At 32.9% G+C, this 17,042-nt stretch overlaps 1 protein-coding gene across 2 annotated transcripts; it reads left to right on the forward strand.

Annotated features, from left to right (window-relative positions):
• Nucleotides 1–1,481: 1,481 nt before the first annotated feature.
• LOC109796103 (LOW protein: zinc finger CCCH domain protein) lies at nt 1,482–9,922 on the forward strand. Of its 2 annotated transcripts, none has more exons than XM_020355737.3 (5): nt 1,482–2,620; nt 5,810–6,662; nt 7,192–8,548; nt 8,829–8,912; nt 9,158–9,922. In XM_020355737.3, exons 1-5 carry the CDS (start codon nt 2,086–2,088, stop codon nt 9,806–9,808), a joined length of 3,480 nt encoding a protein of 1,159 aa, XP_020211326.2. In that variant the 5' UTR covers nt 1,482–2,085; the 3' UTR covers nt 9,809–9,922. The 2 variants fall into 2 exon arrangements, with proteins under 2 accessions (XP_020211326.2, XP_082933101.1); XM_083076975.1 differs by having other exon boundaries at nt 2,487–2,625.
• Nucleotides 9,923–17,042: the final 7,120 nt, after the last annotated feature.

A 17,042-nucleotide genomic window follows, 5' to 3' on the forward strand; every position in this document is an offset into this window, starting at 1 on the left:
ATCATAGGTGCAAGAAATCCTTTGAATAAAAATTATCAAAATGGGTTTGTCTGATCCACTTGGCATAAATCCACGCAGGTTAAGACAAGAAAAGCTAAATGGGCACATAAAAAAAACTCTTAACCTTGTGTTAAAGTTAGCTTATGACCCTTAAATATGAATTTTCAACTCATTTTTTATGTAGTCACACACACACACATAAAATCATGCACATTATAAGGTTTAATTGACGAAACATTAGGCAAGACTAATTTTAACATACTTTAGTCAAGGCCAATTATAAAATATTTTGATAAAAAACCAAATTAAAAATACTTTAGTTGAAGTTGAGCTAAACATGTTTACATATACACTGTATAACTTTAACTTTGATTAATGTGGTCAAGTGACTCAAATACCATATAACCCACTAACAAATTGTTGATAAGAAAAAAATTGGACTCAATTCTTTTGTGTAAATTTTTGGGTTTGAGTATTTTGAATAACAAAAAGAAAAAAATTCAGATTTTAATGTAAGGAAAATCTCATAATTTAACAAAAATTATAATAATTCCTAAAAACAAAAAAAAACTTAAATTGAACTATAATATCACAATATAAAAACAAATGAATATAAAAAATGTTTTTAATCCCTTAAATTTAGGATAAATTTATTTTTGATCTCTTAAATTTAAAATTATTATTTTTAGTCCCTATAATTTAAAAAAATCTTATTTTAATTCCTTAGATCACAAATAACATATTTGAAAGTGACACATTGAGACAATTATATAGTTTCAATTGAGTTTAATGTGATATATTTTTTTCTAACAAAAATACTAATAAGTTGATTTTATACAACAATATTTCACAGACTCCTTAACAAAATTTGAGTTCAAGGGCTAAAATAAGATTTTTGAGATCACAAAAAATTTTAAAAAATCAATATTAAATTTAAGAGACTAAAAATAAATTTATTTTAAATTTAAAAAATAAAAATATATTTAAAAAAACATATATATAAGAAAATAAGCATTTGTACTCGCCTATAAATATTGAAAGTATGTTAGTATCTTGCAGGTAAACTTTGTGAATAATTTGTTAAGAAAAATGATCTTTATCGTTGTAATTGGGAGGAATTAAACAAACAAAAAAGTATTGATTGTGATTTAATGGTCTCCAATCAATAAGTTTATCTTTACCAGGTTTGATAAATGTTATATTCAAAGCACAAAATTTATCGTGTAAATAGCCACAAATAATTATTAAATTATTTTATCCTATAATAATTTGTTTAGCATGTTTGTATTTGTTGGGAGAAGGATATTATTTTCTAATTAGAATTAAAAATTTACTTTAATATTATATATTTATATTTAATATAGATGTTATTAATATTTATTTATGTATATCATTGAAATAAAATTTTAATTCTAATTGATAAAGACTGACATCAATCATACATGAAGAGGAATGCGTTGGTAACGTGTTCTTCTATTTGGTACTGAAAAGGGAAAAAGATTTTATCTAGACACCCAGAGGACGGGGCATGTTGTCCAAGCACCACCACCAAACGCCGTGTCTATTTCCTATTGGAGAACGCACGCACAGCGTAACCTAATTCACAGCACTGAACGAAACACGAAACCCGCGCCGCACAGGGGCACCACCGGCATAAGGCGAAAGAAGCAAGGGCAGTTCCGTAATCTCACCCTATTTTCCCATTATCCCCAGTTCTCATTTCCCAACCCAAGTAAGACCCTCTCCTCCAACTCTCATTAGCGCTGATAAAGCAAAAATCAAAAATACACACCCCGAGAGAGAGAGAGAGAGAAAAAGAGAGAGAGAGAGAGAGAGTCATTCGATGTCGTTGCGCTTTTCTTCTACTGTTCAACTCAGATTTTACATGCTCTTCCACATTTAACCCTAACGCACCAGAGTATACCTATTGGACCTTCAGGTAATTTTGCTCGCATTCGATCTCAGCGATCCGGTGGAGGCTCTCTGCTAGGGTTCCGTTCCCTCACTCGATTGTTTCCGAATTAGGGTTTCACTCCCGATTCGGCGCGCCTCGCTCGATTCGAATTCTCCGGATAGGGTTTCGCGATGCCGCGCAGTTCCAAGCACAAATCCAGCAAGCACAGTTCCCGCGACGCGAGGGACCACTCCGACTCGGAGCGAGACTCCGGCGTCAAGGATCGGAAGACCAAGGAGGAGAGCGGCGGCGGCGCCAAGGCGTCCAGGGATTCGAGTTCCGCCGAGAAGCGGAGGCTGGAATCGAAGGACGCGCACGGGAACGGGGAGTATTCCGACGAGTACGCGTCGTCGTCGAAGCGGCGCAAGGACGGCGGCGGCGGAGGAGATAGGTGGAATGGCGGCGAGGAGGGGTCGAAGAAGTCCAAGGCGGCGGGGGATTCGAAGAGCAGCAGGAGGAGGGATGGGAGCGTGGGAGTGTACGGCGAGGGCGAGGAGGTGAAGAGGAGTAGCGGGAAAGGGGATGGGAAGCATAGGGATTCGGCTTCCGGGCGAAGCAGAGAGGGTGGGGCGGAGAAGGAGAGGAAATTCAAGGAAGGTGGTAGGAGTGAGGAATCGGTGGATGAGCAAGAACAGCGTGTGTCTAAGCAGGTGTTTGAAACTAATGGTAAGGTAACTTGGACTGGTTGATTTATTGCTTGTTTATTCTGTTCGTGTTGTTGCATTTATAGTGCCATAGCTTGTTTTGAACTGAATCATGTTTTGCCTGCGTGTTAAGAAGGATTAGCTTTGTGTGTTTTATATGGATCAAAACAACAAGGATAATAAGCTTTGAGTATTAAGCCTCCTCTTAGTTTAGGAACGATGAGGACAAGGCATTTGATACGTACTGGATGTGTCTGTGTGTTGTCTCTCTACATTGTAAGCAGTTCTGGAATTGTCTGTGATCAATTTGACTAGCGGTTGATGAATGGTAATTTTGATGTTAAATACCAATTTCCATTTTTTTTTTTCCTCATACACATGTCCACAATTCCATTGCTTTCATTTGTTAGAACAGACAGGCAAACCCTTTAACTGATATAATCTCTAATGTCTCTGTTCTTTCCATTCTGTTTGTTGTTTCTGTTTATTCAATGTCAGTATTCATGTACAAGTCATTCCAACTGTTGTGACATTCTTTTGGAAATGTAGGCCTAATGGCATCAGACTCTTGGGTTTCTGTCAATGCTTTTCTTCCTCCACCCTTTCTATTGTGGAGGGCTGTGAGACGATGACCAGAGTAACAGAGTTATGATATATCAATATGACATCATAGGGAAAGAAAATTGAAGTATTTGACTTTGAATATTAGTTGAGTTGCTTTGGTAAATGCATATATGCATTGTCTGTATAATGTTAAATTCACCTTATGTGTTGGCCTAAACTGATTTAAATGGATGTTAATAATATGTAGTTAAAAAGTAATTGACATGTTTGACACTTTTAAATCTTTCAATTAGAAAAAGTATTATTCTGTGTTGGGCAGATTAAAAAAGCTGTTAGATTTTTCCTTCTCCTTTGAGATCAGTATAAACCATATCAGTTGGACACTGTGGGTAGCTTCCTGCATTATATATGTAAAATGAAATGATAAATACATTATGTTAAGTTTCAACTCGTTGGTTGGATGTAGAAGAAATGGATTCTGTCTGCCAAGTTGTTTGTTAGTTATAATTAGATTAGATTATGTCATTGTAATCATAAGTTATATACCAAAATAATACGATCTGGATGAGAAGTTCAAATTATATACCAAAACAATGTTAAAGGGATATATGTAGAGTTTGGATGTTCTCCTACTCTCAATAACAGTAGTCCTTTTATGAAAGAAAAGAGAGTGGGACATTTTACTGTGAAGGGATTCACTATGATTTGTGTTGGGTCAACAAAATTTATATGATTGTAAATGCTTTGTGCCTATTTCCCTCATAACATACTCCTCTTTTGCTAGAGAATAAAAGGAAATAATCTATATATTTTGCCATATTTACAGTAAACTCCTTGCTTGAACTATAATTCATGTATGCCAAGCTTGCATTAATAGCATGGATTATTTTCTACTTTATTGGGAAGGCATTTAAGGGCAGTTAAAAAATATTGAATGGGAAATTTAAGGGTGGTGTGCTTCAAGGGGATAGATTCATTTGTTTTTGGTAAACTTTAAGGTAACTGAAATACTTTTTTTCCTATATTATAAATCAAATGTGGTTATTTTCAAAATATCAAAATTCCTTTGCTTGGGTTATGTGACTTAGGTCTGAATACTGATCATAGAATAAATTAATATGATTGCGTATAGGTTTTTTTTTTGTATGTTGAAAATATTTGTAAGAATATTAGTGGCAACAATGACAAAGAGGATGCTACACAACAAGGTTCTTTAACCCCATTGCAACTATTCATTATCAGAGTGATCCATGTACTATAATCTGCATTATTCTGTTGCTGATTTGGTTTTATCTCATATTTTGTTGGATTTGAAGCTATGTTGTGTTGGTTGGATCCTAAGTATATTAGGAAAAGTAATTTTGCTTTGCAACTAAGGAGTTGCTATTTTTCCTATGTGCTGACAATAAGCTGTTTGGATTGAGTATGGGTAATAATGATTGATTGTGTGTTTAAATATGCTTTTTGTATGTGCATGTTTGAATCTATATATATCCTTTTGCTACCTTACTTTTTCATTGCATTTCGTAAGAGTAAATCATCCCTACTTAGCTTGTGCTTGGGGTGGGGGGATACTTTTTGGCAGTGGGCATTTATGTGTTTATCTTTGGAGTATCTGGTTGAAGCCAAATGCTCAGTTAAGAACCGTGCATTATCTTAGGCCTGTAAATGGGATAAGATTGATATGGTTTCTATTAGGCTCTCCATCCTAGTTTCTTATAGGTGGTTTCCCTATCAGACATGCAGCGAATCTGCAAATCTTTATTTCATGAGTGAAGTTGCTTACTTTTTCTGTATGATATTCTGGTGTTTCTGCTCAGGAGTTCTCCTGTCCTCCCTGAATTCTTCGAATCACATTTACCTTCTATCAATGTGGCATAAATTAGACTTGTAATTACCTTTTATGCAAGGCATCAATTTTGACACTGGATATTCTCTTTACAACATTTTGAGTGTGAAATTCTGAGGATGTTTTCAATTTCTTTTGATCCTTATGGAAAGCAACATAGATACATCATATCATGTGCTTCTAAATTGGGACCTAGCTGGTTTTTCCCAGCAATCCATCGTTCTAGTTACTTTCGTATTAGGTTTTGACATGATATGTTTAGTGAAATTGTTTTGTCCTGCATAATGTGTGTCATTTGAAAATTTGGTCAGTAAATATTGTTTCTATTCTATATTTAAGAGTTTAACCAAATTCATCTCCTCGTCTTGTACCAGCTAAACTGAATATCATGGTGAGATAAATCTGCCAATATTGTTCAATCAGATTTTATGATTAAATGTATAATTGAACTTTTTAGCATTGATTATGTTTGACTATGGGATGCTAAAATAATGCTGAACAAGTTTCTAACCCTGCCTCTAGGGTTCTGGTTGTGAATTATTTCAAAAATTAAATAATGGTTTGTGTGCTGATCTTTAACATGACTTGAAATGTCTCAAGATCACCATTTCCATGAATGTAGTTCGGCCTTTGGATGAGTAATGTTTAGTCCTTATTTTTTATGTTCTTTCTTTGTAACACCTTCCATATATGAAGCAACTCATTTCTTCTGGACTGTTGTATACATTCATATGATGTACTCAGATTTCTTCTGAAGACAGTGGCTGATTTTGATCTATTTGATTGTGCTTTTTGCAGACACAAAGAAAGTTGATGAGTTGCGAAGTCCTGAACCTGACAACCAGCTTGAGAGGCGAATGAGGAAGAAGAGGGATGACTATAGTGATGGTGATAAGCATCAAGATAATGTTGGTGATGGTTATGATAGACATTTGTCTTCTAGGGATGACATTGCCAAGGATGGAAAAAGGAAGGATGATAGGCGAAAAGAGGAGAAATATAGAGACAAATATAGGGAAGAATTAGACAGGGAGAACAAACATCGACATGAAAAGCAACGTGATGAGCGCCCTGCCAAAGATCATGCTACCATTAGGTCTGATGATAAACATGCTAGGGAAGAAAAGAATAGCCTAGAATCACGGCAAAAGAGAACCAAGCTTCCAGAGAGTGACAGGGACCATAATCGCGATCGCGATGGGGATCGTGATTTGGAATCTGTTCGTGATCGTGAGCGCCATAGTGAACGTGATCGTGATTATGATCTTGACAGGGATCATGATTATGACAGAGATAGAGACTGGGACTGGGATCGTGATCATGATCGCGACCGTGACCGAGAGAGAGATCGTGACCGTCGCCGTGATCGTGATGGGTCACATGTGGATGATAGAAGTGCTAGAGGCAAAGAGAGTGGAACAAAGAAAAGAACTTTGGATGATCGTGATGATTATAATGATTCTAAATCTAGAGCTGTTAAGAGCTACTATCCTGATGCAGAGAAGAGGAGTTTGAGTACCAGCAAAGCTGATTCCGATGTTGACAGAGGAAGATCTCAACCCCGACAAGCTCATGCAGATTCAACTGGGACTAGCAATAAACACAGATCTTCTCCTGCCTCAAGTACACACATCAGCAAAGATGACTATAGGTACTATAATTTTATTAAAAGTTTGGTTGAACCATTATGATTTCATTTTGTGGTTGTCTTTAATGTGATTTTCTCTTTTTCCTCATGTTATAATTTTCAGGAGGATACTAGGGAAGTAGTTTTCTGCATTTTTTGTTTCATTAGTTTTTCAGGGTATTGCTGCTATACTACAGTTGCTGATAAAACAATTGTCATGTGTAATTTGGTTGGAGAAAGTTATAATGATTAATTTATTCTACTCATTTATGATTACTGGCATTGTTCTTAAAGATCACCTTTAAGGCATCTTATGTCATTAATAACTTGGTTTAAGTTTGACACTTTATAAATAAGAGAGGTTTTTCGAGCCCAATGAGGAAAGTTCCCCTTCGCTAACAGGGGAAGTAATTAAACTTTGTTTATTGATGACATTTAAAAAGTTTTGCTTGGATGGTTTAAAAATTTTATGGTTAGGTTAACTTCTACTTTTGCTTTTGTGGTAATTGTGCCATGATCAATAATAACTGGTTGCCATTTCCCCATCTTTCAGAAATGCCAAAGCTGAAGAATCGAAGTACAGAGACCCAGCAGTAGAACAGAGAACGAAAGGCCCTAGAGAGGGTTACTCTGGAACATCAGATAGGAGTTCTAAATACAAATTAATGGAAAAACCCATTAAAGTAGATGAATGTCCTGCAGGAGACTTGTCAACAGAAAGGTCTAATAGTGCCAAGGCTTCACCTGTGGGCCTGATGGAAAGATCTCCTTCTTCAACAAACATTGAGCGCAGGTATGTGAATAGAGGTGGTGTTAAGCGGAATCTTGAAATTGACGAAAGTGGAAGGAGGAACAGTACTGATGTAAGAGATTTCTCCACTTCTGAAGATAGACTTGGCCGGGAGTCAGAGAAATCGCAATTGGATGAGCCCTCTCAAGCAGATTCATCTTTATATGGTAGGAATAATCAGAGCAATTCATCATTGATTCCTCCCCCACCTGGTTTCAGGGCTACCTTAGATAGACCTTATATGGGTTCTTTAGAGGACGATGTTAGAGATAACTCTAATTCACGATACAGAAGAAGTAGTGAACCTGGCTTTGGAAGGGGGCATGGTGGCAATTCCTGGAGGGCAGTTCCAAACTGGAATTCACCGGTACCAAATGGATTTGTTCCCTTCCCACCTGGGCCAGCTCATGGAGGTTTTCAAACAATGGTACCACAGTTTACATCTCAACCTCTCTTTGGTGTCAGGCCTCCTATGGAAGTTAATCATGCTGGCATTCCATACCATATCGGTGATGCTGATAGATTTCCAGGTCACTTGCGGCCACTTGGGTGGCCAAATTTGATGGATGGTACAGGAACTGCTCATTTGCATGGATGGGATAACAATAATAATGTCTACAGAGATGATCCTCACATGTATGGTGGTTCTGATTGGGACAGGAACAGGCATTCAACAAATAGTCATGGATGGGAGTCTGGTTCAGAAACTTGGAAAGAGCAGAGTAGTGATTCAAAGAAAGAATTGCCTTCCCCAGTCTGCAAAGAGGAATCAGTTCCCACCCTCATTGATAATGGTTTGACTGATCAGACAACTCAGATGTCTCAGGATGAACATAACCGGGATGATCTTATTGAGAAATCTCCTGAAAGGAAGTCGTTTAGTCTCAGTTCTCCAGCAGATGCATCTTTGAACTCTTCATCCCCAACTGTTCTTGAAAAGGTGCCTGATACTTCGACGCCAAGTGACAATACTTCCCTTTTCAGCCGCTTCTACCTTTCCAAACTTGACATTTCAGTAGACTTAGTACTGCCAGAGTTGTATGACCAGTGTATGAGTACTCTGAATGTTGACAAGAATGCTCCAGTTGATGCAGTTGCTACAACAGAACTACTTTTGAAGGTATCCTAGAAAACTTTTTTGCTTAAATTTTTGCTCCCAAAACTTGTAGAGCTTTAACTATAATTGATTTTCTACTAGTTTTTGTTTTTTTGGATGCTTGCTATTACTTAAAAGTGATTAAGAGCAACTTCTAACCTTTACTGAAGCTCTAGAGAAGTGATTTTAGTTGAAGTGATATGGAGTATTTATTTAAATTGAAATTGTATTTTTTACTCTATTAAATAAAAGCAGCAAATGATCCTCTGACATCATCAGTTTTTCCTGTGCTGTATTTTGACAGAATGGCTCAAGAACACGACAGAAATATGCTGCCACCTTATCAAGGCGTTCACCATTTCCAGAAATTGATAATTCTATCTTCCAGGTAAAACTACTTGATCAATTGTATTAATGGTTACAGGAATCCTGTTGGTTAATATTGCCCATCTTCAGAATTTAAAAAATATTCTTCTCTAACCCTCAAGTGCTGTGATTATGTTTGTTGGTAGTGAGATTTTGCATTGTGTGGAATTTTAACTTCTTAAACTTGTCCTTTTTGGTTAAGTTTTATGAATGCTTAAATACTGAATTTTGGAATCTTGACGATTGAATATTTTCTCCAATTTGCAGAGAGCCATAGACCTTTACAAGAAGCATAGGGTGAACCTGCCTAATAAGGCGGAGGTAGATAAGATTGCAGTGTCCAACCAGAAGCAAGTGGATGAGTCGGTTCCTATTCCTAGTTTGGAGAATGGTCACGTTTCTGTCACAGCTTCTGATGGGACAAAAGACGTGCCAATGCCTACATTAGAATCGGACAAAGTAGAAACTACATCCCCTGCAAAGGAGCAATTGGAAGAGATCGATCAAACCTACAGCCAAATGGAGCAAGATTATGATAAAACAGGCATGTCTAGTCCATCTTCTGGTCGTGTGAACCAAGCAGCAGCTGTAGCAGATTTGCAAGAGAAAGAGCCCAAAATCACTTCTGATAAGGTGAATTCAGGCGATGCAGAGGAGGATTACTCCTTAGCAGCTAAAAATGAAGCTCAGTTGGCCCCCACTTTGCACGGAGAGGGTGATAACATAGATAGCAAAGCCAAAACTACTGGTTTTGCCCATTGTGCAGATGAAAAACTGGGTTTGGGTGACACAAAGATTAATCCCTTAATTGTTGAGGATGGGTCTCCCAAAGCTTGTGATGCTTTGATGCCTGGTTCAAATGAGTCTGAGTCACTAATTTTAAGCCGGATACATCATTCTCCTGAAAGTACACATTGAGACAATTTCTATATCTTTCATTGCTTTTTACATCAGGTTTTAATTTCCTCCCTCTTTTTTGTTGCTTTCATTTTGAGCGAGAATAAAAGGAAATGGCATTCATATTCCCTAGAATAGCGCTTTTCTCATCCCCCATGCATGAGTTTCTCCTATTTTAGCATTTCTGCATGTGCATGCCGTGGCGGTAAGTATGGCATCTGATTTGCATATACTTCTGCATTGTGACATGGGGCTCGTAGTCGTAAGTCAGGTTCATTTCAGTAAAACCTCCCCCCCTCCCCCAATCCATAAATAAATAAAATTAAAGTGGTACTACTCTTTGCGTTCTCTAGTTCTGTTTCATGTTTTTTACATTTACAGTACGTTGTCTCTTTCGACTGATCTAAAATCACGTTTTCTTAAATATGTCATTTTCACTGATTTTTTTTAAAGTAAGAAATACTAATAATATTTTTTTGAAACACTCTTTTCAATACACATTAATGATTGCTGAAGTTTGAGTTTGTGTATAAATAATCTGATTTTTATCCTCATTAGTCAGTTTCATTCTTTAATTAGTGACCCAATCTTTAATATGTTGAGGAGCATGGTCAAACAATGTGTTATTAGCTTTCCTCAAATTTACTTTTTACTGGAGTACATGTTCGGTGGTTGTTTTAAGGTCTATTTAATTAAGTTGTTAGTGAAAATGATATTTCTAAAGTACAAAATGGTTAAATAGAAGTATAATTTAAATCCAATGCTAATGAAAAAGATTCAATGCTGTCATTTGATTATTATTATTATTACTATTATCATTATTATTATTATTATTATGTTAAGTTTGTTTACCTTTTTAATAACTTTTAAAAGTCAAGGTTTTTGAATGATTGACATTATGAAAAAAAAATCTCAATAAAAATGAGATTGGAGACAAGATGCTTCATGCGTGTTCTTTTATTGTGTATTTGTTTCACTTAAAACCCTTTATGTAAACAGGTCTTAATTTGTGGGAAATTTGACATGATTTTTAAGAGATGTCTACTCACAAAAATTAAATTAAAATGCCGAGTTTTGTAGCATGACATAAACTGCAGATGCAGAAAATTTTCTGCAAATTATTGTGGGTTCAGTTTGGCAGTTGAGGATAAGGATTTCAGTTTCCTTTTTTTCTTCTTTTTTGGGGCGTGTGAGAATGCATGAAAATCTCACACACACACACATATATATATATATATATATATATATATATATATATATATATATATAAATAAATAAAAGGAGGAATTAAAATTTTTTGAGAGTAATTTTGATAAAATTATTTCTTTTAATAACTAATAACTTAATAACTAATAACTTATAGTGTATGTTGAATTTTAATTATTCAACAATTATATTAAAATTTTTTAATATATAAATAAATTTATAAATTAAATTTTTTAAAATTATATAATATTTTGTTATATAAATTTAAATTAATGTATAACTCGTAGTGTATGTACATAATTTTAATAATGTTTCTATTGGATTAATGAAATTAAGTAATAAATATTTTTTAAATTTTTAATTTTTTAATTTAATAATTAGATTATTGAAATTTAACATATATCAAGAATTATTGAGTAGAATAATTTTACCATGAGTTACATTTTCAATAATTTGATCCTTTTTTTTTCTCTCTCTATATTTATATATATATATATATATATTATTTTTAAATTAATATATAAAATATTTTTATGATTATCTTAAAATAAAATATTAAATGATTTTTAAATTTTTAAAAAATTTATAAACTTGATTTATGCATTAAGAATTTTAAATTCAATGGTTGAATTGTTAAATTTCTTTTCACTTTCCTTATTTTCACGTGATTTTATTTTATTTTAATTTTATACTATAATAATTTAATCATTAATGAGCTTGAAAGTTTTTTAATACAAAAAATTATTTATTATTATTTAAAATTGTCTGTATCATTTAAAATATAATAAAGTAAAAATACAATTAATATTATAAAAGTTTGAATTTCTTATTGTCCAATACTATTTATATGATTTTATTTTTTTAATTTATTTTAAGTCATAATAAAAAAACAAAAAATAAAGTCTCTTTATACTTATGAATAATTTTACTTAAATTTTAAACTACATCGCCTTTTATACTTAATTTGTTTTATTTTTCTTGAAAGTATAAACAAAATAAGAAAAATAATCATACATGAAATAAAATATTAGTTAAATTTTAAATTGTGTATTTATTGCTTGTTTATCCAATTTTATATTATTTTCTAATTATTCATGAAATAAATATTTACTATGTTTATAATTTTTTTAGATTTAAATGTCAAAATTTTATGGTTCATTAAGTTTGTAAATTTTCATTTTCTCAACGAATACAATGAGTTAGTTTGAGTTGTATCAATAGGATCTTGTCATTTAAAATTGGAAATTGATTTTTTTCCTTATCAATTTAACATAATCTGAAAGAAAAAAAAAAAGAAAAAGATAAATATACACGTTCAAGTAACTTTTATTTTACATCCATGTAAGACATAAATGTCACAACAAACCAAAATAGGAAAAAAAAAACACAGTGACTAATTTAATTAACTTCCTAGCCCTTAATGAGTTTGAGAATAGATTTACAAAATATAAAAAATAAAAAATTAATACATTATATAGGAGGATAAATATGAGAAAGTCATAGACATTTCAACAAATTCGTTGAATGTGAGATTATAATATCACAAAAATTATTTTTTAAAGAGTTATAAATCGTAAATTTTGTCTAATGAAGGTTCTACTCAACAATATACAGTAGGAGGTATGAGACTCTTATACATTTTATAATATATAAAAATTGTTTAATAGTATGTCATGTGTACTAGTTAAGTTCACCAATTAACTTGCGTATAAATAAATTTGAATGAGTTGAGTCACGTTTGACTCAAATACTCAAAAAATTTAAATTAAAATAATTGAGTTAATTAATTTATTTTCTTTATAAATATGATTTATGCAATATTCTAAAGTTGACAATCAAGGATTAATCTATGTTCTTGAAACTTGACTTTCGTTAACCAAATATTATTTCAACACAAACGAAAATCAAACCTAAGAGTATCTTGTTGGTCCTTTGTGTCTCAGGGTTGACCTTACAACCACTAGACCAAGAGGTTTGATTTAATTTGAGTTCAAAGGGCCTTTATAATTCTTATTAGGTTGTTATTATAAACAAATTGTTGGTTTGAGTAAAATTGGACTTGGATCCTTTAAGGAATGTCTCAATTTTTTTTTTATACATTAGAAAGATTAAAGAATCAAATTAAGATCTAATATGGGCAACATCTATTCTGTCAGCTAAAATTAATAGATCTAACTGAAAGGGACACTCATTCCATTTTGTCCATTTTGTGAAGGGATCATCATAGGAAATTTCATATTTAGCAAGCCAATCAACACATGCATTTGCTTCTTGCGGTATGATGTAGAGTAAGAGATCAATATTGAGAGATAGGTCTCGTATTAGAACAATCAATGGATTGTATAGGTGAAAAAAACTACAATATTTTTTAATCAAATCTAAGGTACATTGTGATTCAGATTCACATATAACAAATTTAAAACCTTCTCGTCAAGCTTTTGATAAACCATGATACATGACTTCTAACTCCACTTTAAAACTTATAACAAAACCACATATACTAGCAACTCTAAACCCTAAACTAAAATAATTTCTCAAAATTCCTCTAAAGCTTGCTACTCTAGGATTGCCAAGAGAGCTTCCATCGATATTTATCTTTATAAAAGGTGCATCTGGAGTGTCCCAACCAACGTGCCTACTAGCTTTCTCTTGAGATGTATATTGGAGAGTCATTTGAATGCTTGAGTGAAGGGTATGAGTTTGGTTAACAACATGCCTTTCCCAAACTTTGTAATTCAAAGCAACATTGTTCCTTCCTTTCCATAAAAACCTACTAGCTACTGCAAATAATTAAATTGTCCTTTGAGTTTTCCACACTGATTACCGACCAATTAGTACCTTAGAATTGTTGTACCCGGTTCATCCTCAGTTGCTCCCATACTTGTCTAGATAGAGGACAATCACAAAACAAGTGTAACAGATGTTCATTTCCATAGCCACAGGTGTGGAGAAGAGTCCAAAGAGAGGTGTCTATAGACACAAAAACTATTAGTTGGCAGGCTACCATGGAAGGTAAGCCATAAAAAGTATTTAATATTCTCAGGTAATTTTAATTTTCAGATCCAAGATCATTTGCTGAATTGAGAGATACACAATGATTTCTCGGCAATGGACCATTTGAAATATGAGTTGGAAGAATAAACTCCATTAGGAGACTGTCTCCATATGATATGATCATCACAATGTTCATGGAGAATAACACTTCGAAGATAATTTTTCACCTCCAAGGAAATGACAATAGCAAGCTTTTCGAAATGCCAGGAATCATCAGAGTAAATATCCTTTAATTGCAAATATTAGCACATGGGACTAAATGGCATAAAAATTCATCACCAAACCATTTATCATACCATATAGACAAATCCCCTTTGCCAATCCGAAAGTGGAATCCGATGCGCAAGTGATTGGTGGCTTTAACAATTGATCTCCAAGTGTATGAATGGAATGCCCCTACAAGTATTTGGTATCCATCATTTGAACACAGCCTTTTCTTTTCATGCATCATATCCCATATGTGTTTCCCTAGCAATGAGTTATTAATATATCGAGCTTCATAAATGCCTAGACCTCCACCTTGTGGAGGAACGAAAATGATCTCCCATTTCACCCAATGACATATTTATTCCCCCAAATAAAGTTTCAGATAGAAAAGTCAACCTTATTACAAACAAATTCAGGTAGCCATAGATTATTCATCATGTAAATTGGCAGAGAAATAAGTACTAATTGTGCCAAAGTAGTTCTCCCTACTCGATTTAACAAATTCATTTTCCAACCTGCCAGTCGAGAGGTAATCTTCTCAAGGATAAAATTAAAGTCATTTTTCTTAACCCTTCTAGAGAGCATTGAGAAACCAAGATACTTACCAATTTGGTGGGTATGTTTGTATTGAGAAATAGATACAAATTGATTGGCTTTCACATTAGAGACATTCTTGGATGCTAAAAATCTAGTTTTTTGGACATTGACTTTTAACCTTGAAGCTTTGCAAAAATCATCCAACACTTCTTTGACAAGCTTAATTTGAGAAGATTTAGCCTTAGTGAACAAAATGCAATCATCAGGAAAAAAAAATGTGATATAGATGGACCATTATTTGAAACCTAACAGGTAGCCAAATATTTTCTTTCACTTTTTGGTGGATAAGCAAGGACAATTTTTCCATACAGAGAACCAAAAATGTAAAGAGAAAAGGGATCACCTTAGCTAAGGCCACGTCCATTTTAAAGACAAACTAGTCAAAGTGGTGCAGTTCATAATAAGCTCAATAATTTTGGTAGGAAAGCCAAAATCCATAAGAGTTGTTTTCAAAAAGCACCAATCAAATGGTCATAGGCCTTCTCGAAGCCAATCTTGAATAAAACATATCCCTTCTTGCCTTTCTTGTTGTGCATGTGATGGATAATCTCTTGAGTGATCAAAGCATTATCTAATTGATTATGATCAGGATTATGCATAAGCAGCAACTCCAGTAATGCATGCGGGAATAAAATTCTCTAAAATAAACAACAAAATTTGAATCTTGTAAATAAACAAAAATATAATTAGGGAACGATACTTCATTAGAGGTGTCTAGTTATGTTCTCAAATAAATAACAAAATTAGTAAATACTTTACATTAATGTCATGGTAATAATATAAGAAAGAAATTAAGTTATCATTAAATAACTTTATGTGGAGTAATTATGTTGATAAAACATCTAACATGAAAGTATTACTTCTTTCTAGTTGAGTCGCTTTTATCACAAGCCTATATTTAAGTTTGGGTAAGATTTTGTTATAATTTGTTTAGAGGGAAAATTTTAAAAGAGATTTAGATTTTTAGTAAATTGAAAATGATTTGAATTGGCCAGAGAATTTAGAGAAATGTAATTTCTAATGCTTCTTTCAAAATATTTTAATTATTTAAGAATGTAATGTTTTACATTTTACTAAAAAAAATTATAATTTAAAATTTTTTCGTGTTTATTTTCTCTCCCTGTTTGGTCTATTCTGCCTCTCTCTTCCCTTTCCTCTTTATTCTCTCTCCCTTCTATCTGTTTTTTTTTTCTTTCTTCTTTGTCTTCTTATTAATATTGATAAAAATATATTAATATTTGTATTTTTGAAACGATAGATATTTAAAAATTAATTAATATTTATTTTTGATAATGTTTGATATTAAAATTTTAATTTTAAGATTATATTTAAAAATTAAAATTTATATATAGTGAAAATTAAATTATCACTTTCAAACTAAAAAATTGAAATTTAATAATTTAAAATTTAATTTATCTAAATAAAATAATTAAAAATTTAAAGAAAAACATTTAAAAAATTTAATCAAAAGAAATATAAATTAAGAGCCTTTCAAATTATTTAAAGAGAGTTTAGTATATATTTGTAATTTTAAATATCCGACTGTGGCGGCTTACACAAACTTTTGGATAACAAAAGATTTTAAAAAGAACGAAATGTAGCAGAAAGAAATAGAAGAGAAGAGAGAATAAATAAAAAAAGGAGAGTAGATTTTTAAGTTGTTTGATTTAAAAAAAAACTATAAAAAAATAAGAGAAAAAAAAGTAAGTGTATGTTATAAAAATATGTTTATCCTTGATAATATATTTATATAATAAAAATTAAAAGTTAAATTTGTCATTATATTTCAAGTGCTCTGTAACGACCCGGCTGGTCACTACACACACACTACTGTACACCGGAAACGCCAGACAGAAAGGACAAGTATATAAATATAGGATCTAGAATATAAATATATACAAAGTCTCTATCCGACTAGAGTTAGAGTGTACAACACAAAGTCCAATCAATGCTACTATCCTAAGTAGCTACATAACAAAATAGTCACCAAAACGATCAGCTCTACTGGTCCGCCGAAGACTCATCCTTAGACGCCCACCTATCCCTGCTCTGCTCCCATACATAGTATGATCATCGCAGTCCAATATCATGGAGACAACAAAAGGGTAAGCTAGTGTAATTAAAAATTCAACATACAAATATATATATATCAACATAAATAAACAACAGATACAATTATCAACATACTTAT

This window comes from Cajanus cajan, chromosome 6 (assembly GCF_000230855.2).
Source record: "Cajanus cajan strain Asha chromosome 6, NIPB_CcT2T_4, whole genome shotgun sequence".
NCBI classification, from domain to species: domain Eukaryota; kingdom Viridiplantae; phylum Streptophyta; class Magnoliopsida; order Fabales; family Fabaceae; genus Cajanus; species Cajanus cajan.